The 24,344-nt window shown below is 56.3% G+C and overlaps 8 protein-coding genes across 8 annotated transcripts; 4 read left to right on the top strand and 4 right to left on the bottom strand.

Moving 5' to 3' along the window:
* Positions 1 to 351: 351 nt before the first annotated feature.
* On the bottom strand, positions 352 to 1,528 carry P884DRAFT_279745 (glycoside hydrolase family 114 protein; the record flags this gene model as incomplete). Its single annotated transcript, XM_069443353.1, has 2 exons — positions 352 to 1,227; positions 1,310 to 1,528. 2 exons carry the CDS (start codon positions 1,526 to 1,528, stop codon positions 352 to 354), a joined length of 1,095 nt encoding a protein of 364 aa, XP_069294992.1.
* A 2,933-nt stretch (positions 1,529 to 4,461) lies between these two features.
* Positions 4,462 to 6,086, top strand: P884DRAFT_229255 (Alpha/Beta hydrolase protein). Its single transcript, XM_069439749.1, has 2 exons — positions 4,462 to 4,757; positions 4,930 to 6,086. Exons 1-2 carry the CDS (start codon positions 4,572 to 4,574, stop codon positions 5,917 to 5,919), a joined length of 1,176 nt encoding a protein of 391 aa, XP_069294991.1. The 5' UTR covers positions 4,462 to 4,571; the 3' UTR covers positions 5,920 to 6,086.
* A 120-nt stretch (positions 6,087 to 6,206) lies between these two features.
* On the bottom strand, positions 6,207 to 8,056 carry P884DRAFT_207944 (acyl-CoA N-acyltransferase; the record flags this gene model as incomplete). The annotated part of the gene is made up of 3 exons (XM_069438831.1): positions 6,207 to 6,608; positions 6,665 to 7,241; positions 7,311 to 8,056. 3 exons carry the CDS (start codon positions 8,054 to 8,056, stop codon positions 6,207 to 6,209), a joined length of 1,725 nt encoding a protein of 574 aa, XP_069294990.1.
* A 578-nt stretch (positions 8,057 to 8,634) lies between these two features.
* Positions 8,635 to 10,182, top strand: P884DRAFT_263030 (uncharacterized protein). The gene has a single exon (XM_069441721.1). The coding sequence runs from the start codon at positions 8,913 to 8,915 to the stop codon at positions 10,110 to 10,112; it is 1,200 nt and encodes a 399-aa protein (XP_069294989.1). The 5' UTR covers positions 8,635 to 8,912; the 3' UTR covers positions 10,113 to 10,182.
* Positions 10,183 to 10,556: 374 nt separating this feature from the next.
* On the bottom strand, positions 10,557 to 12,027 carry P884DRAFT_302079 (Alpha/Beta hydrolase protein; the record flags this gene model as incomplete). The annotated part of the gene is made up of 5 exons (XM_069444907.1): positions 10,557 to 10,639; positions 10,698 to 11,420; positions 11,503 to 11,700; positions 11,778 to 11,851; positions 11,921 to 12,027. The coding sequence occupies 5 exons, from the start codon at positions 12,025 to 12,027 to the stop codon at positions 10,557 to 10,559; spliced, it is 1,185 nt and encodes a 394-aa protein (XP_069294988.1).
* A 946-nt stretch (positions 12,028 to 12,973) lies between these two features.
* Positions 12,974 to 15,332, top strand: P884DRAFT_207941 (uncharacterized protein; the record flags this gene model as incomplete). The annotated part of the gene is made up of 2 exons (XM_069438829.1): positions 12,974 to 13,221; positions 13,289 to 15,332. 2 exons carry the CDS (start codon positions 12,974 to 12,976, stop codon positions 15,330 to 15,332), a joined length of 2,292 nt encoding a protein of 763 aa, XP_069294987.1.
* Positions 15,333 to 15,690: 358 nt separating this feature from the next.
* P884DRAFT_286940 (glycoside hydrolase family 28 protein) lies at positions 15,691 to 17,782 on the bottom strand. Its single transcript, XM_069443852.1, has 4 exons — positions 17,224 to 17,782; positions 17,075 to 17,160; positions 16,744 to 16,999; positions 15,691 to 16,570 (listed from the first exon to the last, which is right to left on the bottom strand). The coding sequence occupies exons 1-4, from the start codon at positions 17,626 to 17,628 to the stop codon at positions 15,926 to 15,928; spliced, it is 1,392 nt and encodes a 463-aa protein (XP_069294986.1). The 5' UTR covers positions 17,629 to 17,782; the 3' UTR covers positions 15,691 to 15,925.
* A 1,844-nt stretch (positions 17,783 to 19,626) lies between these two features.
* P884DRAFT_207645 (uncharacterized protein) lies at positions 19,627 to 23,047 on the top strand (the record flags this gene model as incomplete). Its single annotated transcript, XM_069438805.1, has 3 exons — positions 19,627 to 19,995; positions 20,098 to 22,330; positions 22,392 to 23,047. The coding sequence occupies 3 exons, from the start codon at positions 19,627 to 19,629 to the stop codon at positions 23,045 to 23,047; spliced, it is 3,258 nt and encodes a 1,085-aa protein (XP_069294985.1).
* Between the last annotated feature and the right edge of the window lie 1,297 nt (positions 23,048 to 24,344).

Genomic DNA, 24,344 nt, shown 5'->3' with positions numbered 1-24,344 from the left:
GGAGCGCAGAGGAGCTTCCGGGGCATTTCTGGTTTTGATCGCCCAGGATTGGCTCTCGAGTTGGGGGCTTCTTCGTGGATCGATCATTAGTTACGGCCCAGGTCACTTCGCAGCGGAAAGAAGTCTAATAATTGCATTAATAGTTACGTGTGTGTCGTCCCATAACTGCCCCGTTGGCCAGATGGATGGATTGTGCGCTCCGTGCGCGTTGCTTCATTGCATTATCAAGCCCGGTAACAGCGACAAAAGGGCGAGAAGCAGAGCGAGCAGTCCGGGGAGCTTGATCAAGCTAACGTCCACCGAACTCGCGGCTCCGCTCTGGTCGTCCTCGTCGCCGTCCCGGAGCTGTCCCTAGCTGCTCCCGGTCGCCTCGGGAGGGCACTCGTTGCCGTCGAGCTCCGAGTCCGTCGCCGTCACGACGATTCCCGTGCCGGGCCGGAGCCCGTCGCAGTACTGGGTGCAGCCGTTGAGCTCGCCGACGCCGCCCTGGATCTTGAGGACGGTGCTGAAGTCCGAGTTGCCCCTGGCGGTGCTGGCGTCGCACGAGGCCTCGTACTGGGCCTTGCTCGCGCCGCCGGCCTTGCACTCGCCCGTCTCGGCGTCCCCGAGCGTGGACGGGTACTCGATGCTGAAGACGGGGCGGCCCCTCTCGATGTAGTGCTGGAACTCGCTGCAGAAGGGGGGGTCGTTGTCATCGTCGTCGTCGTCGTCGTCATCGTCGTCGTCGTCGTCGTCGTCGTCGCCGCCGCCGCCGCCGCCGTTGAGCGACTTGCAGTCCTCGAGCACGGCAAAGTCGAGGAGGTCGCCGACGTCCTCCACGAGGTCGGGCGCGTTCTTCTGCCCGATGAGCAGCGTGTAGTTGCGCTTGGTGGTCAGGCCGTGGGCGTGCTCGGCGAGCTCGCGGACGAAGGAGACGTAGTCGTCCCGCGACAGGTCCCAGCCCGTACCGTTGCTGCCGTCCTCATCGTTGTGGTAGCCGTCGATGTTGTCCGGGTCGACCCCGTCGCAGCCGACGTCGCGGGCGAGCGTGATGCGCTGCTTGATCCAGTCGCGGGCCGTCTGGTTCTTGATGTTGACCCACCGCTCGTCGTCAAACTGGGGCTCTTCCGGGTCGTACACGTTGCCCAGCAGCCCGCTCTTCTCCCATCTCGTCTCGTAGTCACAGTCGCTCTTTTGGGTGAGCCCGGCGTTGAAGTAGCAGATGAGGATGGTGTTGGGGTTGTTTTTCTGGGATAAAAATAACATTGGTTAACATGACCACATATGGCAGTGGAGAGCGAGCAGAAGGAAGGGACTCGGGGGCCCGTACTCGGAGATGGCTCACGACTTCGGGTGTACGGGCGACGTGGTAGAGATCAAGGTCCCAGACGACCGCGTCGGCGGGTTCAAGGGGGGCGTTAACGTCAATGGTGCTCTGGATGACGATCTGCCACTTGACCCCGACCTCAAAATTTGGAGGGACCCGGACCTGAGCCAGACTCCCCCGGACGGCCGAGGCGGCAGCGAGTAGAAAGGCTACGCGCTCCATGGTGTCGTAAAGCAGCAACAAGAGTCACTGCATATACATGACTCCCGACGCCACGGGGCGTAGACTAATTATGTACCTTGACGAAGACAGTGAGCAAAGGATCTGCCGAGAGCCAACGAAGAGCGAATACTTCTTAAGAATCGAGCTACTTATACAAATGAGATGTGATGATGCATTTGAGCGCCGAAAATGATCTGCCCGTGTTTCTAGGATGCTGTGTCTTGTTTCACCCGATCAGCTCGATCCTTCGGCCAGCCGAACCTATAGGACCGAAAGCCGCCGACCGGGACCGCGACACAGGCGCGACCCTGTCACAACTCTCAGGCTGCCTCAACCACGTCGAATCCTGCAGAGCGGAGTAGATTCAATTGTCGAATGACTCTGCTTGATTTTGAATTCGCCAAGACCACGACAATACGAAACAATAAATTGGCGTGGGATCGAGATTGGATTCGGCTTCGACTCACACCGCCGACAGGGGGATGCTTAGTGTAGTGTAAATGCTCCGCCCCTGCAGTGCCACGCTGACAAGCCAAGGAGATCCCTTACAGCTGATCAGGCTGACCCGTGGTGAGCTACCTTGATGGGCGAAGGAGCCTCTGTTGGCGACTACCGCGTGCAACTATATGAGAATTGAAATCTGACGCCGTGACGATGTGTTTGAGTGTGTGGTAGATGGATGGGATGCGGAAATCAACGATCTTCATATATCTGCTACAGAGTTGGTTGTAGATCGAGGATGATGGAGGAAGAAGGAAGCCGACCAGGGCCGCCCTGCAGGGAAGATGTGGGTGGCTGCAAGCCTGGTGGGGCCGTGAACCCTAGTGGGGCCCGGTCCAACACTGAGTGTGGTTACCCAGTTGGCAATTCACCGAGGATCAGAAGGAAGTACTCCGTACTCCGTACAAAATCAGAGTACTGAATATGTGCTGTGGTATGATATTTACAATATGCGTTATTTCCTAATTAAACGTTGCATCGTTCGAACTGCTGAGGAACGTAGTATTTGTTAATTAGAGCTACAACCATGATACTACGTGTGAAGACTATGCCACTGCCTAAATTGAGAATAGGACCCCCTTGAAACGGATCGTCTCGGTCTACCTAATTCGAAAAAGCTGCCAGTCCCCTCAAAAACAAAAAAAGATCAAGGAAAGGAAGAAAATACGGAAAGCCTACAACTTAACATGGAAACTTACCCGTTCTACCTAATTAGTTCCAAGTCAACGGCCGTTATTAGTACTTGCAAAACCCTCATTCAACTCGGCCTTCATGTTGCTAGACACAACCAAGTCATTGCTGCATCGGAGGCAGAACGCGGACAGTCGGATTTCGCAATCAATATCCGGATTAGACCTGTGACTAATACCGCAGTAATAGTTGGTGTGCAGTACCTAATTAGACATTGATATGGCACGATGAGCTTAGACAGTTGGGAGATTGCAAACCTTGGCTCTTGTGATTCCGAGTAAACAAACGAGAGTCGGATGTGTGATTTCACTTGGAGTGCTGTGTCAACTCAAGGCCCAACAGTGTAGAATAACAGGAGCTTGTTGGGGTCCTGGTGTGTGATTGACTTTCCATGGTCTGGCCACGTCTAGGGCATATTAGCCTACGTAGCAGGAATACTTCATGTTCTGCTCCGGACTCTGTGAAGAACTAGACCGCACCATGGAGCAATCACTGTCGTGGTTTAGGTGATAAGGCTATTCTCGAACTCAGACAATACTGCCGCAAGAACTTCCTCTAATATCGAGATGACGAAGCCGACTTTTGTCCCGTGCGGCTCTAGCGAGATTCAGAGTCGCCCAGCTTTCAGCTACCGGCACTTGAGCGGAAAGGGCCACGGTCTGGGGGCCAGTTCCCCGTGGTGGCATAATCGTATAATTAGCCCTGTGAAAGTTGACCAGTTTCCAAAGTCGAAGCAACCAGTGACGCAATCTTCGGAGGCTAAGTGGGCGTCCATGCTGAAACACCACGAAACGATGTAGACGGCCCTTGAACGTACCTGCTGCTGACTTAAGGGAAAGCGGTAATTAGAACGTGGGTGACCTTGAAGTAATTACATACATCACGCACATAATAGTTTGACTACGGCATACCGGATCATCGGGCGAAACCCGATCTGCCCAAGTCATCTAATGATCCGATGCCAGCTTAGAAGAAACCCGGATTTGTTTGCGTTAATTAGGCGAGCAGTTTCCCGGTTATCCTGTCGAGAGGGATTTGTGATCACGCTCGCGGGCTGCCGAACGCAGTGATGAGCTTCCGGGAGCATTGAAAGCAGTCTGCAGTGGGTGGCTGTACGAAGGAAAAGAGTGCCTTGTTGAAACTATCTACAAAGGAGACAAAAAGAGTGGTATTTATAGACAAAGGGACTGGCCAATGCGTTGAACAGCCTCATACAGCTGTGGCAAACGAGTGGCTAATACGCTTGGAAGCTCCACAGCTTCCGACACGGGCTATCCGTGCTGACATCAGACGATAACCTCTTCTAGTAGATTGCGCGCTTCATTCTCACGTAGGTCGTGACTCTGCTCTCCGGCCTGATTGTTGCTCCGAAATCGAAACAGAATTGAATTGGGGTGAATTTGCTCGCTCGTTTCTGAATCGATCCTCTTTGAGTCTGGTTCGCTTTCGCCCTGATTTGAGACCGCCAGTCGAGCTTGCTTGTCTCTGAACTTTTAAAACATACCCAACTCACAGTATCCTCAGAGGACGTCGCACCTTGACAGTTGTGTGGTGTTCCGTATGTAATCCGTAATCCGTGCACTAATTACTAGTTGTGGGCAGGAACCAAACTACGGAGTACACAGTACTCTGTAAGCAGGACCGTTTTGTAGAAACCTTGCTTTTTCAGATTTTCCCCACATTGATCAAGCGTGGGGGAGCCGGGCCGGCGCGTGTGTGGGGAGCGGGTCCCGAGGCTCCCGTGCCGAGAACCGAAGTGGCCGACGACAACCTTTGAGAACATCCACTTTCCGATCTCGTCGACGCCAGCTCTCTTGTGTGCAGGGAGCGGATTCCGTCAACCCAAGCCAGCATGGCGCCCAAGACACCGCTACCGCCCGTACCGACGGTCGCAGAGACCTTGAAGCATCCTGCCTATCCGACGGCGACATGGAACCTCGAGCCGGACCGCAAGGGTCTGGTGCCGGTCGCCGAAGGCCGCGGCGGTCCCTTCAACATGTCCTGGGAGATCCATGGCGTCGGGCCAATCAGGCTTATTGTGAGTGATATCGCTCGTCTGACAATGTCTTCTCCTCATCTTTCTCATCCCCGCCCTCTCGGTCCACTCCCCCGCTCTCTCTTCGTTCTCACGGACCAACCGGTTGGCTCACTCATTCCAATCGTTCGACTAAACTAACTCACTCGCCTCGCTTCACCCAACGGGATGGCAGCTCATCATGGGCCTCGGCGGATTTAGGACGGCCTGGCAGCGCCAGACGCTACACTTTGGCCACGAGCGGCGGGACCGGTACTCTGTCCTGCTGATCGACAACCGCGGCATGGGCGACAGCGACAAGCCGCTCATGCGCTACAGCACCAGCGAGATGGCCCTCGACATCGTCGAGGTGCTGGCCAGTCCGGACGTCGGCTGGCTGCCCTCGTACCCGCTGCCGCCTCCCGCTCCCGCTCCCGCTCCCGCTCCCGCTCCCGAGCGGACCCTGCACGTGGTCGGCATCTCGCTCGGCGGCATGATCGCCCAGGAGCTCGCCGTCGTCCTGGCCGAGTACCTCTCGAGCCTGTCGCTCATCTGCACCGCCGCCGTGGTCGAGAACACGGCCTCCTTCGCCGAGCACATGGCCCAGCGCGCCTCCCTGATCCTGCCCAAGTCGGTCGACCGCTCCGTCGCCGACGCCGCCCGCCGCATCTTCGCCCCGTCCTGGCTCGCCCTCCCGGACGACGTCCGCCTGCCCGACCCGGCCACGACTCCCAAGTGCAAACCCCCCCGGCCCGCCGCCGAGAGCGGGAGCGGGAGCGGAAACGGCGGCGAGGGCGAGGGCGGGGGCCGGTACCTCAAGTTCGAGACCAACGCGCAGCGCTTCGTCGCGCAGGAGCTGCACAAGCGCCTCGACCCGGCCGGCCGCTTCACCCTCAAGGGCTTCCTGCTGCAGCTGATCGCGGCCGGGTGGCACCGCAAGACCCCCGCCCAGCTGGCCGCCATGGCGGACCGCGTCGGCCGCGACCGGATCCTCGTCATGCACGGCACCGAGGATGGCATGATCAGCGTGCCGCACGGCAGGAAGCTGATCGACTACGTGCGGCCGGCCAAGGGGATCATTGTCGAGGGCATGGGGCACGCGCCCCTGGTGGAGAGGTGGGAGTGGTTCAACCAAGTCATAGAGGAGCAGTGTCTGCTGGGAGAGCGCTTGGATGGGAGGGCGTGAAATGTGTGTTTGGATATAACCAGGGGGCGGAGGAGTTCTTGGGTTGATGAGCAATGTTGCTGTTGCTGTCGATCTAAAAGGAGGTCTTCCTGCTCTCTTTCTGTTTCGGGGGAACCCCATTCGAGCGACTGGATAAATCAGAGTAACAAACGCAAGTAATGAGACCGTAATTTTGTACGTGTAGCAAGGCGCCGGTATTTCAGCTTTCTGCATTCTTGGTGGTATCTGCCGACGTATTTCAGAGTCGCCTGCCTCCCCTCACTGGCTTCAACTGGATGAACCCGCGCTCAAAGCATGACAAACCCGACCCCGCTCGACACGCCTTCTTCCAGCTGGTTCCTCTTGTTGACGCCGCCGTGGATCGGATTCGCCTTGTAGTTGAAGAGGTAGTAATGCAGCTGCCCGTCGCCGGGCCCAAACTTCTGCTGCTCCAAGAATAGCGAGTTGTCCATGAGTGACAGCGCGTTGAACACGTCGAAATTGTGACGCTTGGCTAGGATGAGCGCGTCGGCCATCAGGGCGTTCAGGCGGGCCTTGAGCGCCGAGCGGTCGTCGGGAGCCGTAAAGACCACCTCGGTCGCGTAGTAAAACAGGTAGGCGGCACGGATGGATGAGTACTTGGTTGACTGGATGACTGACGATTCGAGGCAGTAAAAGGAGAAGAAGTCGGTGATCTTGCCATTTTCGTCCTACGAGGATTGCGATGAGTAAGCTGCGCGCGATGCAGGGGCCTTTGAATGCATACCTCGACCACATATGACCAGACCACCTGCTCATCTTGTGAGTCCTTCTTGTGCAGCAGCCAGTGCTCAGTCTCGGTCCTATCCCACACCGGAGTGAGTTCAAACCGCTTCAAGTACCGTTCGAGAAGATCGTGAACAGCCTCCAGATCCTTCGCCTCCAGTTCCCGAAGCCCGCGGGTCGACGTGTGGTCTGGGAGGTTGTACTTCCTCGCCTGGTACGCCGGCTTGCTGTTTGGCGGACACGGGCTGAATCCCACCTCGTACAGCTTCATCCAGTTCAGCGCGCGGTGGTAGTAGCGGCACGTGCTTACTGGCCGCGGGAGGACGATCCCGCCCGTGTAAATGGCCTGCCAGATGCCCTCCAGGTTGACGCGCCGGGTGATTTCCTTGATGAGGACGGGTGCGAGCCGCTTGCCTCTTAGTTTCTTGTGGATGCAGAGAAAGTTGACCTCGGAGCTACGAATGATCTTGTCCCGTACGCGCATCTCGGTAGGGATGGCCGAGATGAATGCGCAGAGCGTGTTGCCGCTGCGGATCCCGACGTGCCATTCCTTTCTCCAGCCTGGGGACAAAAGAGACCTGAACGGTGTTAGCGCAGACAAAACTGTTGAGAGAAATAAAAAAAAAATTCGAGGCCCGTTTGCTTACCATTTCAACAGCGACTTGGAGTATTTGAACCTGAACATGGCTTCATCGTCCTCCACGTAGTGCCCGTAGAGCAGTTTCTCCACCTCCTCCAACTCCGAGTCGTTGGTAAGGTCCATGGTGACCCAACGGAACGGCTCGAGAGCAAGTGGTATGGGCTCCGTCGCAATGTCCTCGACCTTCTGGATCTTCAAGGGTCCCTCCTCGATCAACTTGGGCTCCTCCTCCCCGAACTGAGGAACGGGCTGGGTACTCCAGAATTTGTACGACGCCATATCCTTTCGGTTCTTCCCGCTGCTTGCTAGGCCAGTCATGATGTCCTGAAGTTTCAGCTTCTTGAACGCCTCGATAGCCTTGGAAGTGATGTCGGAGGATCCTTCCCCCCCAAGGAGCTCGTTGGCAAGGGCCGGGTTCAAGGCAATGAATTCGCTGATTTGCTGCGGCGTTAAACCTTCAAGCGCCTTCTTGGGATCGGCCTCGGCCTGTGCTGCCGACGGCCCCCCTCGCCCCAGCGCGTCAGAGAGCGTTTGCTTGACCTTCTTCTTCTTGCCCTTCTTTTTCTTCTTCTTTACGGCCCCTTCGCCGCCGCCCCCAGCGGCTGTTTGGGTTGCGCCAACATCGCCTTCCGAGCCCGACTCGTCCTCCGATTCGGGGGCAGCCTGTTTGCTGTTCGCGTCGGCGATCTGATCGGCAGCTTCCTGAGCCGCTTGCTCCTTGGTCGGATCGACCTGCTTCGACTCTTCGGCCATGGCGGATGTAAGATTCGGGGCAAGATGGAGATCGCTAATTCTTCTTCTTTCCCATGCGAAGATTGGCTCAAGATATGTGTTGACGGTTTCAGGAGGAGCCTCCTCTTAGCAGACTCCGTCGCGTTGGCACAACTTGGAGTGGGGCAGAGCTCTGTTGAACTGCAACATTCGGCCCTCCGCGGGGTCGAGATGAAGCGGGCCTGCGTTCCTCTCGTCGGAAGTACCTGATACAGGCCCACTCCATGGGTCATTGGCCAATCGATAAGATCGGGGCCAATTGCTGTAATGTATGTACGGATTACAGAAGGACGGGTTTCATACTCGTAAAGTGAACCGACTAATTCGTACTGATAACTAACGTTATATGGATCACTTGATTCGAATTTGTATGTAAGGTACGGTATGTACGGAGCACACGTAACGTTCTGGTTCTTGGCTGCCACTCAAAGGCCGAGGCTAATCTTCGCACTTCAACACGATCTTCGTTTTGCGTTTTGAACTAATAAATAACTCTACGGATAACAGATTTTATTCTCCCGCAATCTGACCAGTAATTCTATGATGCTCATTTACTCGACATTCCATCCTCGTTCTCGGAAGACCAAGATGCAAGGATCGTGTGCCTGAAAGGCCGGGGTGGTCGGGAGCTGATGATTGGTTTGCTGAACTGCTCCGCCACTGCTGCCTCCTGATGATACTTGTGCCTCTTTGGGCGACGCGAGGGATGAGCTGAGAATCCGTTCCCGCTTCATCCTGACATATTATCTCCTTCCTTCTTGCTCGTCATTCGTTTGGCATGACATTGGTGCTTCATTTCTCCCCTAACAATTTTTTTTTGTAATCGCTCTTCGCCATCATGGGCAATCCAAGTACTTCATCGCTTCCTGGCATTGCCGGGAGCAGCTCAGACCCTGACGCAGTGTCGCTCCACACCCAACCCGGCGAGCGTGTGTACGACGATGATGTGCCGGAGCTGCAGCCCGCAGACTTGCCGCCTCCCTACTCGGACATTGAGCCTGGCACAGCTGACAACGAGCCTGTTCTCCCGACCATTGCTCACCCTTCGTATATTCTTGTCGACCTCTCAGAGAAAGATTTGTACACGGTTGATGCGAACACGGGCGCCGAATCCTTCATGTGCGAAATCCTCAACAATGACCCGGTACTCCTAGAACGTCAAATCGAACTTTCGGCAGCCAAACCGCCTCGTCCCTCGGTCCGCATCCGCGGCACCCACAGTCAGACCGTTCGGGAGAACGGCAAGTCGGAGAGGAAAACCGTTACCGACTTCGATGTGGTGGTCGAGCTCACGCCCTACCTCTTCTCGGATGCCGCTAGAGGCAAGTCTTGGAGACGACTGCGCACCGTCGAGAACACCGAGAAGACGCGGCGAGGAACCATCTTCCCGAAACGTGCCCCTGGAGTGAAGCGAGATATCGAAATCTCCAACCCGAAGCCCGCCCTGGCCGAGTGGTGCCATCGGTACTGCGCAAGTCATGCCGGTGTCAAGGCATTCGTCCTGCGTCGCCAGGTAACTGGCTTCGACCAGGAGAAGCTGAAGCTGAAGCTGGAAACCCTGGTCCGCGGCACAAACTACCGGGGACACGTCGACATCACGTTCCCTGTTAAGGATGACTACGTCGTGGTGTACAACGCCTGCAGAGTCAATCGGTGGCGATTAACGCCATGGATTGTTTGGTTCTGCTATCTTACCTTCTTGTGGCTGTTCACCTGGCCCTTCCTCTTCTTCAGGACGAAGTGGTTCGAGGTCGCCATTGCCGAGTGGCCTTTCTCGGTCACGGAAGCGAACGGCGACAAACGATATGTCAGCATGTCTGAGGAGCATATCTACAACCTTTGGGGTCGCGCCATCAGCCGGGCGGTTCTGTCGAAACGTCAGGGTACGCTGTCAGAGGAGGACCTCATCGCCTCACAGACCACTCCAGACGAGCCATTTGCCGGTTTGCTGGAACGCGCACCTAGGTTCCTCAGGGACGGCGTCAATGCCATATCCGCAGTAAATCGCCAATTGGGTTGGGGCGGAGATTCGTGGTAACGCCCTGCTAATGTTATCAACAATTCTTAGCTTATCGATAGTTTAGGGTAATGCGATGTTTTTCTATGGCAAGTCTCGCCGCTGGCGTTCGATAATCTCTCTCTCTGCTCAACATGGCGTTTGATTTTACCCTCTAACCTTAGTACTCTCCCCAACATGGCCCTTCATTCGATATTTGGCATTAATAGCATCCTGCAAACTCTTAGCGGAAGCAATGCTTGCTCCTCTACGACCTCACGTGTTGGCCTGATATGAGGGCAAAGGGAGAATCTAGAGGAGCCAGTTTCGGCGAGAGTGCTCTGCTCCAATGGCACTGTTTGGTCTTGGCTTCTGCGCGCCCCAATTTCTGGAACAAACTGACGACCCCGCTTCCGATGCCAGTGTCTTCCTACTCTAGCTCCCGATCATCAAAGAAGAACTCTACATATAGCTCATGTCTAATCTTCAGGGCGCAGATTGGTCATCAAGCCCGAATGATCTCATGACGGCCGTCAGTACAGGAGTATGAGTCAGGACCCCGTTGTGTCCTAATGAAACGTTTAGTCTCTGTCCTTGACAGTCAAGTCCTCTTCGCTGGGGACTCACCTCCGTGAGGGAACAACTCCTGCTTCACCACAACATCCCCGTCTTTCCACGTGGCAGTAAACGAGTTCTTCCCCTTAATCACCATCCTCTTCCTCTTCTCTGCCTCAAACTGCTCCCCTCCCATCCCGCCCCCTACCAAGCCCTCCACGGCGGCCCGAAACAACTTGTCACTCTCATGAGACGGAATGTCCCAGTCGTCCTTCGCATGTACCAGGCTCAGCCTCAACCGCCCGCGCCTCTCCTTTACCGCCCTGACAACATCCCTCCATCTCGCGGCACTGTCCCACGTGTCCACCACACGCGCCATCACCTTGTTCGACAGCCACGGCCACCACGTCAGCGGCCGCAGCACCGGCAGCCACCCGGCGATCGCGTACCCGCTCAGCATCTCCGGCAGCGAGCTGAAGCCGGCCACAAGCACGACCCCGGCAAAGTCCCAGCCCTCGTGCAGCGTGAGCAGCTCGCTGGCCGCCGCCGCCACGGCGGTCCCCAGGCTGTGGCCGACGAGGACGATCCGCGAGGGGGGCACGCCCGCGGTGTCCACGGCCCACCTGAGAGCGGCGGCGGCGTCGAGGATGAGCCCTCGCTCCGTGGGCGTTCCGCTGCTGAGGCCGAAGCCGCGGTAGTCGAGGGTGAGCAGGTGGTATGGGCTGTGGAGAGAGGTGAGGGTATGGTAGTGGGGCGGGCGGCGGCCCTGGGTCAGCTGCGCGGCGTTGCCATGGACTGGTAATGAGGTAATGAGGCACGTGTGAGTGAGTGAAAGTGTGTGAGAACGGGCAGAGATCAGGACTGGGGTAGAGCTTACAGGAGATGATGAGCTTGGCCGTGGGGTCATCACGGAGGAGGCGGAAGTTCTCGGTGGCCGTTATATCATGGCAGAAACCGCTTGGTTGAGAGGAGAGTTTGTCCTCATGCTGGACGTAGAGGGGAAGGGGAAGTATGTGCCATGCGTAGAGCGTCTGGTTATCTGCGGTGGTGAGGTAAAAGGGGGTGACTTGGTTCTCTTGTTGCGATTCGTTAGTTATTGAGCTTCATATCCTTTTTCATATTGGCATTTAGTTTGTAAGATGCGTAACTCACTTGCGAAGCCCCATTGCTCTGGTTCGTTGATGTTCCCCCACCACAACGTGTGGATCTTGTGCGCATAGAGGAAGCTGGATCGGAGTACAAGGTCAACGAGTGCTTATTCCTCCAAACCGAGCCGTTCACCCCAAAGGCCTCACTTTCGCTGAAAATACGGGATCGTGCTCAGGCTCAGAAACAGTGTGTATAGACCCAAGGGCAAACCAAGCACGAGACTTGGAACAAGACTGAAGGCTACGTTCGTCATGTTGGACGGCTGCTAGTCGTGGGTGAAGAGCATAAGCAGAGCAAGCTGCACGTGCAGGTCACTTCAGAAATCTCCCCAGGTCGTGGCCTCAAAAGTCGGCATTTCAGATACCCTTGAAGATACCCTTCAGAAGGAACCTGCCTTGGTTTTGGTACATTAGTGTGTTACGGCTGACGGCTGACGTTAAGCAAGTGGGGCGGCAACATTCCTTGGCATCTTATGCCGCCTAACAGACTGAGGAACGCTTCTGCGGCCTTTCAAACCAAATCCGCTCTTCCACGCGTTAGTACACTTACTATGGTAGGAATTACCAAGACACGAGGAAACAAAGTGCATTTCTGCACCTGCTCTGCCGGTCTCCCCACACCATTGGTTGTCAGCCGCAACACGTTCATCTTGAAGGTGCCTGCACCCCATCCACGATCGTTAAGTCCTTTGGGAGTGCGACAGACTGGACAACGATAACTGGGATTTCCCATTGACAGCCTCACATCCTCCACAGGCATTACCAGAGCATATCGGAGAATGAACCAAAGTGTGGAGGTTTTCGGCACCGACAAGACGTGCATAAGCTGGTAAGGCGCCTGGAGGATACGGTTGGTCGGTGGTTGTGAGCTTTGCTTCCGGCTGCCAATCAGCGGCGTTTTCCGGGGTTTGCAGGGGCCTTGTGGTTCAACTAGCGCGTCCGAACAACGAGCTGGGGAAACTGCATCCCATTTCTTCGGTTTGTCCAATCTTCCCGGCTTGGATTGATCTGCAACCTACCTCGCGACAACCAACCTCGAGGCCCGAGACGTCCGGCAACGTCGCCCATCCCTCCAACCAGCAATCACCCTCCTATTCTCGTGTTGGTTTCCCTCGTCCCGGCGCACAATCAGACGCCGATGTATTGATATATGACGGACCATCGCTGGCACCAAAACATCCGCTCCGGCTCGCCTCCGAAATGGAGAAGAAGAGGAAGCTACCGGCACGCGCCGCGGCAAGAGCCGAACAGGCCGCGAAGAAGAGGACCGTGACTCCTCCCCAGAGATCAGCGACCCCAGCGTCTACGACCGAACCCGAGCCGACTCCGGTCGATGATGTTCCTCCACCACTTCCCAAGTCTGTCACGGCTGGCAAGCCGTTGCCTACCGTCAATTCCCCCCAGCCTGACGACCTGCCCACCAGCGAGTTCCAAACAGTAACAGAGAGGTGCGTGGCCTATGTTTACTTTTTCTGGTCAGGCTAGCCCATGAAAAACAAACTAACAGCGAGCTAGCGGCGTTCTCGCCGAGTCTCTTTCCAGATCGCGCCAAAAGTGGACGATGGAAGGTATTTTCGAAAAGTACTGGTCGAAGCCGACAAAGAAGAAGGGTGTTGTGATTGAAGAACCGAACAATCCGCCCAAGGAAAGCATGATGAAGCTCGGCCAAGTTACCATTACCGTCGAACCACACGTCTTCGAGGCAACCATGTTCGCCGTGAAAGATCCCAAGCCGGCTCCCCCCCCACCTCCGCCGACCCAACGACCCATCATGCAGTATGGACCTCCGAATGGAATGATGCCGCCACCGCCGCCGCCGCCGACGACTCCAGCACCAACGTCATCCACACCCGCCAGCGCGCCCCCTCCGGCTCCGGCTCAAAGCTCGTCTCAGGTGCAGAGTCAAGGCCCTCCGCCGGCCGACTCGAAACCTCCAGCTCAGACTCAAACACATACGCCCGCCCAAACACCGACTCTCCCAACGGCGCAACCCAATGCCGGCCAACCCGCGCAGGACGCAGTGCGGCCGGGGCCGTCTCTTCCCCCAGCCGCTGCAAGGCCGGTTGCCTCGCCAAGAGGCATGGAAACGGTTCTTTCGCCAAGTACTTCCACGCCGTTGGTCCCACAGAATTCTCCTCCCATTGCGCAACCTCAACCGCCACGGCCAACCCCCCCTCCAAGCTATTCACATCCGACGGTTCCGGCTCCGGGCCCAGCACCAGGCCCAGCCCCTGGACCCACGAGACCATTAACCACGGCAACCAGCAATCCAGCTCCAAGTACTGCGCCCGCTGTGCCCGCGCATGCCCCTGCCCCAGCGAAACCCCCTCCTGGCACAGATCCCATCATTCTCATGCTGGCAGAGAAGGCTGGGACAGATCCTCAGCTCCGTGACCTCATGAAGCGAGTCGCGCAAGGAGAAGCAGCAAAGCATGAGCTTGAGCGATTCCAGGCCATCATCGATGCCATAACCGCCGAGAGCAAGCGCAATGGAAGCACTTCGGGCCCTTCCGCGGATCGGCTACTGGTTGATGGGAGGACAGTGCGCTACTTTGCGGACGAGGTGCGCGCGATCTTAGACATTGTCCTCTCATCGAATCCCAAGCAAACATCTGCGGACTTACGGCCACCGGCGGGAAGCGACCCGTTAGTGGTAATGTTGGTTAAAGCCGCGCTCGACGACTCCAGAACCCGAGACATCGTGCGGCGTATTGCCGAGAACAAGGCGCAGTTCGCAGACGCCACGGACTTGAAGATTATTTTGGACGGCTTGCGCACGAAGCTCATCAAAGATAGGGAACGACAGCAAGCGCAATCGCCAGTTCCTGCATCTCCGGTGTCTGCCAAGGCCAACGGCGCTTCTAATGGTCCTGCGGCGCCGTCCCCGGCCGCGCAGATACCCCCTCCGCAAACTGCGCTTCGCTCAAAAGGGCCGCCGCCGCCAGCGCAAAAACCAGACATTTCCGCCATCGTCCTCGAGTTCGCCGGCGGAACGGGCGATCGCTACCTCTTCCCCAAATTCAGCCTGCTTGAATATGTCCCTGTCCCGTCGGGTCAGCAGGTCATCGCGTCCTTCCTGCTCGTCCGGAAAGGAAGTCAAGCGGAATACCCAATGGCGGACCCCGAGCTGGACTACTATCAGCCGCTCACTATTCGACTGTTCACCTCTACCGGCCGGCACCTGGAACATCTTGCGCGCGTGGTGGCGCCGCCGGATGAGGTCAAGCGGTACATGAACGACGTCATGACCAAGATGACGAGAGCCGAATACGTATTGCTTGCGATGAGGCTGCCACGGCGCGATGGGTCAGAGGATGACAAAGACAATGAGCGCGAGGGTAAACAGCCTAATGGAGGAGCCGTGAAAGACAAGGACCAAGAAAACGGGCTCGAGAAGGTGCAGAAACCGGCCCAGCCAGCTGCCGTACTTTGGACCACTAAGGCCTCTAAGTCGGAGACCAAAGATGTCACGGCGCAAGCCAAGGGTTCTGGGAAGCCCATGGACGCTGATGAGCAATATCAAAGTTTTATCGCGTCTGTAAGTCGCAAGGAGGCCTGAACTGGGCTTGCTTGTGAGACATGCGCATCGCCTGGTTTAGGGTTGCTTTGAAACGGCGTTTGAGCGATGGAGGGGAAAAGGTTGTCGTTTTGGGACTGTGTACGGGGCTCCAAGTTCTCTCTCTCGGATCTGCGGTTCTGCTAGTTTTGGACGGCAAGAGCTAGCTTTGGGACAGGTGGATTGGGAATATCTATCATGGGCGGAGTTACACGCAAAATCCTTGCTCTTGTTTCCGTTTTATCACTATCAACCTGTCTTCCGTTCCCGGCCTTCCATCCTCACACCCATAGGTAGATCAATCTGACCTTGGCGTGTGTCTCTGAATCTTGGGAAATCAACCTACTTAGGTACCTCTAGCGAGAGCTACATAATTAGACCTGTGATTCTTGTTCATTCCCCACCCAGGTGTCAGGCGCTACGCACCAGGCTACATTGCCTGGCTCACTGCCTGGATGAAGAAGTATTCATGTGCGAGAGTGGTAATTATTACATTGCTTAATTAAATTCACGATTGAATCAAAGATGCTCCGATGTATGCAATGACCTGTCCTGGTGCCTGTACCCTCTCCCCTGATTCCGGTCGAACTTTTCTCTCAACCTGAATAGTCCGCCTCGTCCTTGGGGATACAGTCAACGCCGATATCTCCCTCAATGTTCTCACACACAATCTGCGGGGGCGAGCCCTTGGGGCTAGTGATGTCGATCCCCTCCAGACGGATGCCGGTACACGTCGCGCCGGGGGAGCAGGTGAGGTCCGCCACGACCCTCCCCTCCTTACCGCTGCTGGTGCCGCGCACGTTGATGAAGTTGATGTCGGTGATGTTGACCCTGCTCGGATACTGGGCGCAGACGGTCTCGTTGATGTTGAAGTAGCACTGGTCCAGCACGATGGGGAAGTCGGTGTTCTCGACCCGGATGTCCTTGTAGGTGACGTTGCGGATGTAGCCGTACCCGACGTCCGGGCCGGCCCAGGCCTTGAGCCGCGCCCCGTTCTCGCCGTTGAGCAGCGTCACGTTCTCGATGTGCGCGTCCGCGATGTAGTCCAGCACGCCCGGGTACTGCCCGATGCTGCCCATGCTCACCCCGTGCGTCCCGTTGCACCACAGGTTGCGCACCAGGATGTCGGACGTGTTGGGCTTGGGCGAGAAGCAGTCGTCGCCCACGTTGACGCGCGTGTTGAGGACGGTCAGGCCCGAGACGTTGAGCGAGTCGAAACCGTCCGTGTTCTTGGGCAGGGTCTGTGGTAATTATTGATATTAATAATTATTAGGGGAAGGGATGGGCGTCAGTAAATTCCTTCCCTAATTACCCACACTGTATTATCTGCATGCTTGGGGTGTGTGAAGGGGGAGGGATGAGTCGAAGGACGGATGATTATATAAGTTAATAAAAGAACAAAAAAAATTCTTACCGATGCGTTGGTCGACACGGCAGAGATGTAGACGTCGTCGAAAACAATGTTCTTGGAACGCACGAAGAAGTTGGTCCAGCACGGCGAGTCCTTGAGGTGCAGGCCGCGAACCTCGACGTTGGTGGCGTTGTCGGTCAGAAACAGAATGGGCCGGTAGTACTCATTGTCGGGGTCGAGAATCTCGTGGCCCGAGAAGCCGTCCCACCATGCCTGGCCGTTGCCGTTGATGACGCCGGAGCCGTATATCTTGATATCCCTGGGCGATGTGAGCAGCGGACTCCCCCAGAAGGGATTCGAACACTCGAAGAAAGGGGTGATTAATTATGCGTACTTGCCACCCCAGACCCAGAAGGTAATGCTCTTCTGGAAGTCATAGTAGAAGTTGTTGGACTGCCAGTATTCAATGTCGTTGGTGAACTGAAGCGGGTTATTAGCAATCTTACTCCTGTGCAGCAACCGTGGTGTGGAAACAATAATTACCTTTAGCTCACCGTCGATCTTCACGTAGATATCGTTCAGAAAACTCAGATCCAGCTTCTTGCCAATTACATATTTCTTCCCCTTCTGCAGATGCAGTAGGCCGCCGTGGTTCGCCTTCTTGAGTGCCCAGAGGAAGTCGTCGCTGATATCATCGCGGTCGTGCTTGGACGCGCGGATAGTGATCTTCTTGCGGTCCTTTTCGACAGCGTTGCCCCAGTTGTCCTTCTCCCTGCCGTGGCCCCTGCCGTGGCCCCTGCCTTCAAGTGTCACGGATGGGTTGAGCTGAGATTCATGACGGGGAAATGTTATCGACGCCCCGGCTGGAATAGCTTCACGATCGAGGGCGATGGCGGACGCCGAAGCCAGCGAGGCGGCAGCCGATAGGAAGAGAGCAAGGGACTTCATGATGGCTAACAAGGGATGGCCTGGAACCGAGTTGGCTTACCACCATCCTCCGTGCCATGTCCGACTTGATGCTTTAAATAGTACATTCGGGTACCCTTCCACTGCGGGGAACCTTGAATCACAGCCCAGGAATTTCTCCGCCATCAAAAGGGCCGTGGTTGGAGATTATTCCGTTTGTTACTGCTAAGCTCCGCCGAGGAGCGGCAGAAGACCATTAAACCGGCTCCGGTCTACAAGCCTCTCCAGGAACAGCTAGCTCCCCCGGTAGGAAAAGCTTGGGGATGCGTGTCGTGGTAGCATCGTCCAGGGCCGTTGTTTCCCAGTTGCCCCTCACGGTTACCTTTTTCGGTGTTTGTCGATGGGTCGTGGTTCGCGGACCAGGAAAACGGGCCCTGCATATTTATCCGCGAATGGGATTGCGTTGATCATCCATCTTCTCCTACTGATTCCAGATCCTTGGTCGACTCCCCCTACTCCGTACACAGTAAGTCTTTAAGTCTCCCATACGTGCTCAATCCTGGTGATGAGTTGAATCCTTAATTATCGTCAGCAGCAAGTGGGAGGTTGAGCGGAATCTCGAACCATGTTGAATGGGCGAAATCAGGTCTCGAATCGAGGCTGTCCCGTCTCGGCCGATGAAGGGAAATACGTCAGATCTTACCGAAACCTAGATTGACATCGCAGCCAACTCCTGTCAAGACTGCGCTCTTGCCCTGTACGTCCACCAGCTCGGGCTTGGCGGCGTCATGAGATCGAGATAGTGCCGTGGCGGAACGATTTGGTTACAATATTGAAATGATGGATATTACCTCCCATAGCGCGCTTGATTCGAGCGGGTTCGGTAATATCTGATGGACTTTTGATCACACCACATATCTTCTTTCACGATCTGAGGCAATCAGTCTCGAAGCCACAGATCTCGGATCGCCTGGCAAGGTCGTCAGGAATTGTATGCAGCCAGTTCTGACTCTTCCTGCGAGCGCCGGCTTGTGGTTGAAGGGATTTCTGTTTGTTTTTAAGATGGCTAGCTGCTGGCCCTTATTATGCCAGTGTTGTGAGAGAAAAAGCGCGCTCCTGCGTGTAATTAACTAATTATTGTCAGCTTTGCGCAGCGCTATGTAGTTACTGTATTTCAGAAAACGCGTTAAGATCTGGCATATAGAAATCTCACCATGATGGCATGGACATGTTTATGCAGCAGTGTTATTTTCCTTGCGTATTTCTGTAAAACCTTTGGGTCATCAAGTGTTTTTAGGTTTGTGTGCAATGAGGGTATTCGAGAAAGGTGCGGGTCGATTGTCTCGAAAAAAGTCGCGAACGAATGCGGAAGCAATCTAAAGTTCGGTTTAATGTTCGATTTGATAAGTTTCAGCAGAATGTCTGGGACTGTGGCGCAACTCGCACCGCGCTGGATGATCCAACACGCCGAGTTCGAAATCCTGCCGTGTTCGACGTGCGTGACAGCATTTTATCAGAGCTGAGCAGCCGAGCCAAATCGTGAATGCCGAGTCCCGGACAAGGCAGTTTCATTTGGGCCCAATAGCAGTCTTATTGTGCCCGCGCTGCGTCAGGCACGCCACTTCATTGTTATACTACATACGTGCTTTTTGTGTATTGACCTTGAATATTATACAATTGGAAGCTGTTCCCGAATTTCGCTCTCAACCCGAATTGAATGTTGGGGCCCCGGTCCGCCACGTAGGCCCACATTTTCCGCTGCTGCCTCAGGTTGTCGGATTAACAGCTCTTGCTGGTACCGACCGCTTTACCCGAACAGGCTTAGCCCCAGCCGCGTTGAATCTTGGCCATTGAAGCTACCACGCCTTCGCAGCTGCAGGTTCGACCTTTATCTATTAAAGCTGCCTTTGTCCCTCCTTTCCAATGCCAACTCGTTTCCCCATTGATATTTTCCCTCCCTCGATATTGCCTCCTCGTTGCTGACTGCACTCTACGCTCACATCCCCCGAATCCGCTGATTCGGCAACCATCCCCGTCAAAATGGCGTCAAACGCCCCCTTCCAGTTCGTGGGCGATTCCGAATCGGACGACGACAACTTCAACCCCGCGCCTGCCGACATGTCCGATGAAGAAGAAGAAGACGCCGCAGCTGACGCTGGAAACAGCGACCGCCGCGCAAGCAGCCCTGCTGCAGATGACGGCCAGAACGAGATGGAGGAGGATGACGACCGTCCGACCAAGGCCGGGAAGAAACGGCCTCGCGAGGACGACGAAGAAGAAGAAAACGAGGGCGAAGAGGAAGAGGATGAAGAAGATGCAGAGAAAAACGGAGATGATCAAGATGAAGACGAAGAAGAAGAGGAGGAGGAGGAGGAGGAGGAGGAGGAAGAGGAAGATGAAGATGTCCATGTGAGCCCACCTTCCCCTATCTTGCGTTCTGGGCCATCGCGTCGGCTGGGACTGGCCGCGCGCTTGCTGCCGTGGCCAATCGGCAGCTAACTTTCTTTGTAGCGCCATCGTCGCAAGCGGCGCAAGGACCACCGTGCTGCTTTCTTCGATATCGAGGCCGAGGTCGAGGACGAAGACGAGGCCGAAGATGAGGAGAAAGAGGGCGAGGAGATTGAGGACTTCATCGATAATGCGCACCCCGACGACATCGCGGATAGCGGCCATCTTGACGATGATAGGAGGCACCGCGAGCTGGACCGTCGCCGCGAGATCGAGGCGAGCATGGATGCAGAGAAGCAAGCCGAGATTTTGCGAGCCCGCTACGGCAAACGGGCCCCGGCTAGGGGTTACGGAGAAATGACGGTCGTTCCCAAGCGCCTGCTCCTTCCGAGTGTTGATGACCCTGGCATCTGGGCTGTCAAGTGCAAAGAAGGGAAGGAACGTGATATCGTCTTCTCCATCATGCGGCGCATAGAGGAACGAGCTGGTGGTAAGGATGAACTTCCCATCACAGCTGCGTTTGAGCGCGGCGGGCCGAATTCGGTCATGAAAGGCTACATCTACGTTGAAGCTCGCCGCCAGAACGATATTTTGATTGCGTTGGACGGCGTTCTCGATGTCTATCCCCGGACCAAGATGATACTTGTCGAGTTGAAGGACATGCCGGACCTCTTGCGGGTTAACAAAACGCCCAGCCTGGAGCCCGGCGCGTGGGTGCGGTTGAAACGGCCCGCAAAGCACGCTGGCGACCTCGCCCAGGTCCTCGACGTGACCGAGAACGGCTTGGAGGCCCGGGTGCGCTTCATTCCCCGACTGGACTATGGTGTCCGAGACGATACCTCGTCCTCGCTTACGGCAGATGGTAAGCGGAAGCGTCCCGGCATGCCTGGGCCCCGACCTCCCCAGCGACTCTTCAGCGAAGCGGAGGCAAGAAAGCGGCACCCCCGTTACATCCAAGGCAATCCGCAGACCAACACCTGGACGTACATGGGTGAAGACTTCGAGAACGGGTTCCAAGTCAAAGACATCAAGATCCAGCATTTGGAAATTAAGGATGTGAACCCGACACTGGAAGAGGTGACAAAGTTCGCCAGCGGTTCCGAGGACGGCACCGAGAACCTCGATCTCAAAGCTCTCGCTGCAAGCCTCAAGGACAGCAACGCAAGCTCTGCCTATCTCCCGGGTGACGTCATCGAGGTGTACGAGGGCGAGCAGCAAGGTGTTGTCGGCAAGGCGGTTAGTGTGCAAGGTGACATTGTCACTCTGAAGGTGACGGAAGGCGACCTGGCGGGACAAACAATCGAGGTGCCCAACAAGGGTCTCCGCAAACGGTTCAAGACTGGTGACCACGTCAAGGTCATCGGCGGTAGCCGGTTCCGCGACGAAGTCGGCATGGTCGTCAAGATCGTCGATGACCGTGTCACGATCCTGACCGACCAGACGAACACCGAGGTGACCGTCTTCAGCAAGGACCTGCGCGAGGCGAGCGATATTGGCGGGCAGGGATCGCTTGGCCAGTACTCGCTCCTCGATCTTGTCCAGCTTGACCCTACCACTGTTGCCTGCATTGTCAAGGTGGACCGCGAATCGATGGTTGTCCTGGATCAGAACGGCGATACCAGGCAAGTAATGCCTTCTCAAATTGCCAACAAGCTTCCCAAGAGGAGGACAGCAGTGGCCGCCGATCGGAACGGTTCCGAGATTCGGCTCGACGACGTTGTCCGCGAGTATGGCGGGCAGCAGCGGCAGGGCAAGATCATCCACATCTACCGGTCCTTCATCTTTCTCCACAGCAATGCGACCACTGAGAACGCTGGCGTGTTTGTCACGAGAGCTGGCAACGTCACAACCGTCGCGGCCAAGGGCGGCCGGACCACGAACACGAATTCCGGCCCCGACCTGAGCACGATGAACCCGGCTCTCAAACGGAACCCGGCCCAGAACCAGCCCATGCAGCCGCCCAAGACCTTTGGCCGCGACCGCGCCCTTGGCCAGACTGTGAGCATCAGGAGGGGCGGTTATAAGGGCTTGATGGGTATCGTGAAGGACACGACCGACACTCATGCGCGCGTCGAGCTTCACGGCAAGAACAAGATTGTCACTGTTCCCAAGGCGGACCTCATTTTCAAGGACAAGGTGACTGGTAAGACGATTGACATTTACAGTCGGTCGGGGGGACCTGGTTTTGGGGGCCCTGGACGTGGCGGATTTGGATCTGGCGACCGACCCGACGGCAGCAGAACGCCGATGGGTGCGGGAGGTGGAGAGAGGACTCCGGCCTGGGGTGTTTCGAAAGGTAAGAAGAAGACCCATGGCGTCCGGACGGGCAAGGTTCCCATGCTAACTCTGGTTCCCAGCGGCCGCCCGCACGCCTGCCTGGGGTCGCGCCGAGGCATCTGGGTCGCGCACTCCCGCCTGGGGCGACGGTTCGCGTACCGTCAATCCGTATGATGGCAGCCGGACTGCGTACGGCGACGGCAGCCGCACCGCGTACGGTGGTGCCACCTCTTATGGCGGCTCTCGCACGCCCGCCTGGTCCTCGAGCGCCAAGACGCCGGCCCACGACGGCTTCGGCCATGGCTCCAAAACCCCTGCGTACGGCTCGTCCAGCAGCGACCCCTGGGGCTCCAAAACACCAGCCTACGGCGCCTCGGCTCCCACGCCGGGAGCTAGCGGCGGGGACAGCTGGGGTTACACGCCCGGCCCGAGCGGCGGGTCGCATGCCTACGATGCGCCCACCCCCGGTGCCGGCCTGGGCGCGCCTACCCCGGCCGCACTCAATGCTCCCACACCGGGCGCCTACTCGGCACCAACACCGGCCGCCGCCAGCGCTCCGACGCCGGGTGCATGGCAGGGTGGCTGGGGCGCTGATGCCGCGCCCACTCCGGCCGTGGGGGCTCCCACCCCAGCCGCTAGTGGCGGGTATTACGGCGCACCGACGCCGGCCGCGTACGGCGGTGCGCCGGAGACGCCTGCTGCGTCGGGCGAGATTCGGTACGCCGATGACGATTGAGGGGAAGGGAGGCAAATATGGAGATCGATTTCGTGACGGTAATGGCTGTGGTGGGCGGTGGCGTCTGGTCGGAAAAGGGAACCAAAACAGCGCATCTCGTCCGTTTAATCTGTTCCAGGGGGGAGGAGGGGTTCATCAATTTGGGACCATTCATAGACAAGCTTCTTCGTATCTATCGACTGGCCTTGATTTTTTTTTTTTTTTCCATTTCGTTGCTCTGCTGTGTTCATGAAGGCTCTCAGGATGTTTTGGCGGTCGCCAGGGATGACTTAGACACCAATTCGAAGAGGGTCCGTTGGGTTCAACTTTGAATGGCAAGCAATGTCAGAGAAATGAAGAGCTCTGACCTGATATGTGTTTGATGATGAATACCCTGGCCTATTCCAGATACTTGATCATCCCTTGGCTTAATTATTTCACGACGACAAGAGCAGCATGGGGCGGGTAATTACCGGGTTGCGGCAATGGGTAAAGATGGGGAATGACACCAGGCCGACATGATCCGCTTGCTAATATTTAATATTTGCCTCTTTTCCCTGGTCCCTGAGCAATCACGAAAAGGAATAACCCGCCAAGGACAGCGAGAGTCGAGATTTCATACCCTGGTCGTACTCGGTCAGTAACGGGATTCAGGCACATACCTGCCTGTGGTTTTGTAGAACTTATGGACAGAGGGTTGGTGGCGAGTCACGCTCCGTGTTTGAATAATTAATTATTTAATTATTTTGTGCTCTTACTGTCACATCTGCTCGCATCTGGGTTAATTAATTAGACAGACCTCGGCCGCATCACTCCAGAGAAGCAGGCTAGAAATGAAAAAAAAAAAAAAAAAAAAAAAAAAAAAAAAAAAAAAGAGGGATGGGGAACTGCTAAAACGGACGGGAAAAAGGGAAGGGAGGAGAGACTCTCTAGGAGTGCTCCATGCAGGCCTTCGGCGGGTCGAGGTACGACCTGGTCGGGTCCTTGGAGATCTGGAAGTTCGGGGCAGATCTGATCCTTGAGCTTGGCGTACTCGCATCGCCGGGAGGTGGCCGGTTTGGGCTTGGTGCAGCCGCAGGTGAAGGCGGTATAATTAGCCGATGGTGCACATGTCGCCCTCTAGAGCTCTTTGTTCTTTTTTTTTATTTGCTTCTTTCCTTCTTCTTTTCCTCATCAGTGAGAAAGACACCGTGACTGACAGGACCCTGGACCTTCTTGGCACAAGCCTTTATTGTCATGATCACTATTAGGGCAGGTAAGTTCGGATGAAAGGGTTGGACGGTGATTAGCAAGCCGAAGAAGGGTTCCGTGCAAGGGG

This window comes from Thermothelomyces heterothallicus (genome assembly GCF_042370625.1).
Source record: "Thermothelomyces heterothallicus CBS 202.75 unplaced genomic scaffold P884_scaffold_24, whole genome shotgun sequence".
Lineage (NCBI taxonomy): Eukaryota > Fungi > Ascomycota > Sordariomycetes > Sordariales > Chaetomiaceae > Thermothelomyces > Thermothelomyces heterothallicus.
The sequence above is the reverse complement of the archived record's forward strand: the minus strand, read 5'-3'. Positions and strand labels throughout refer to the sequence as shown.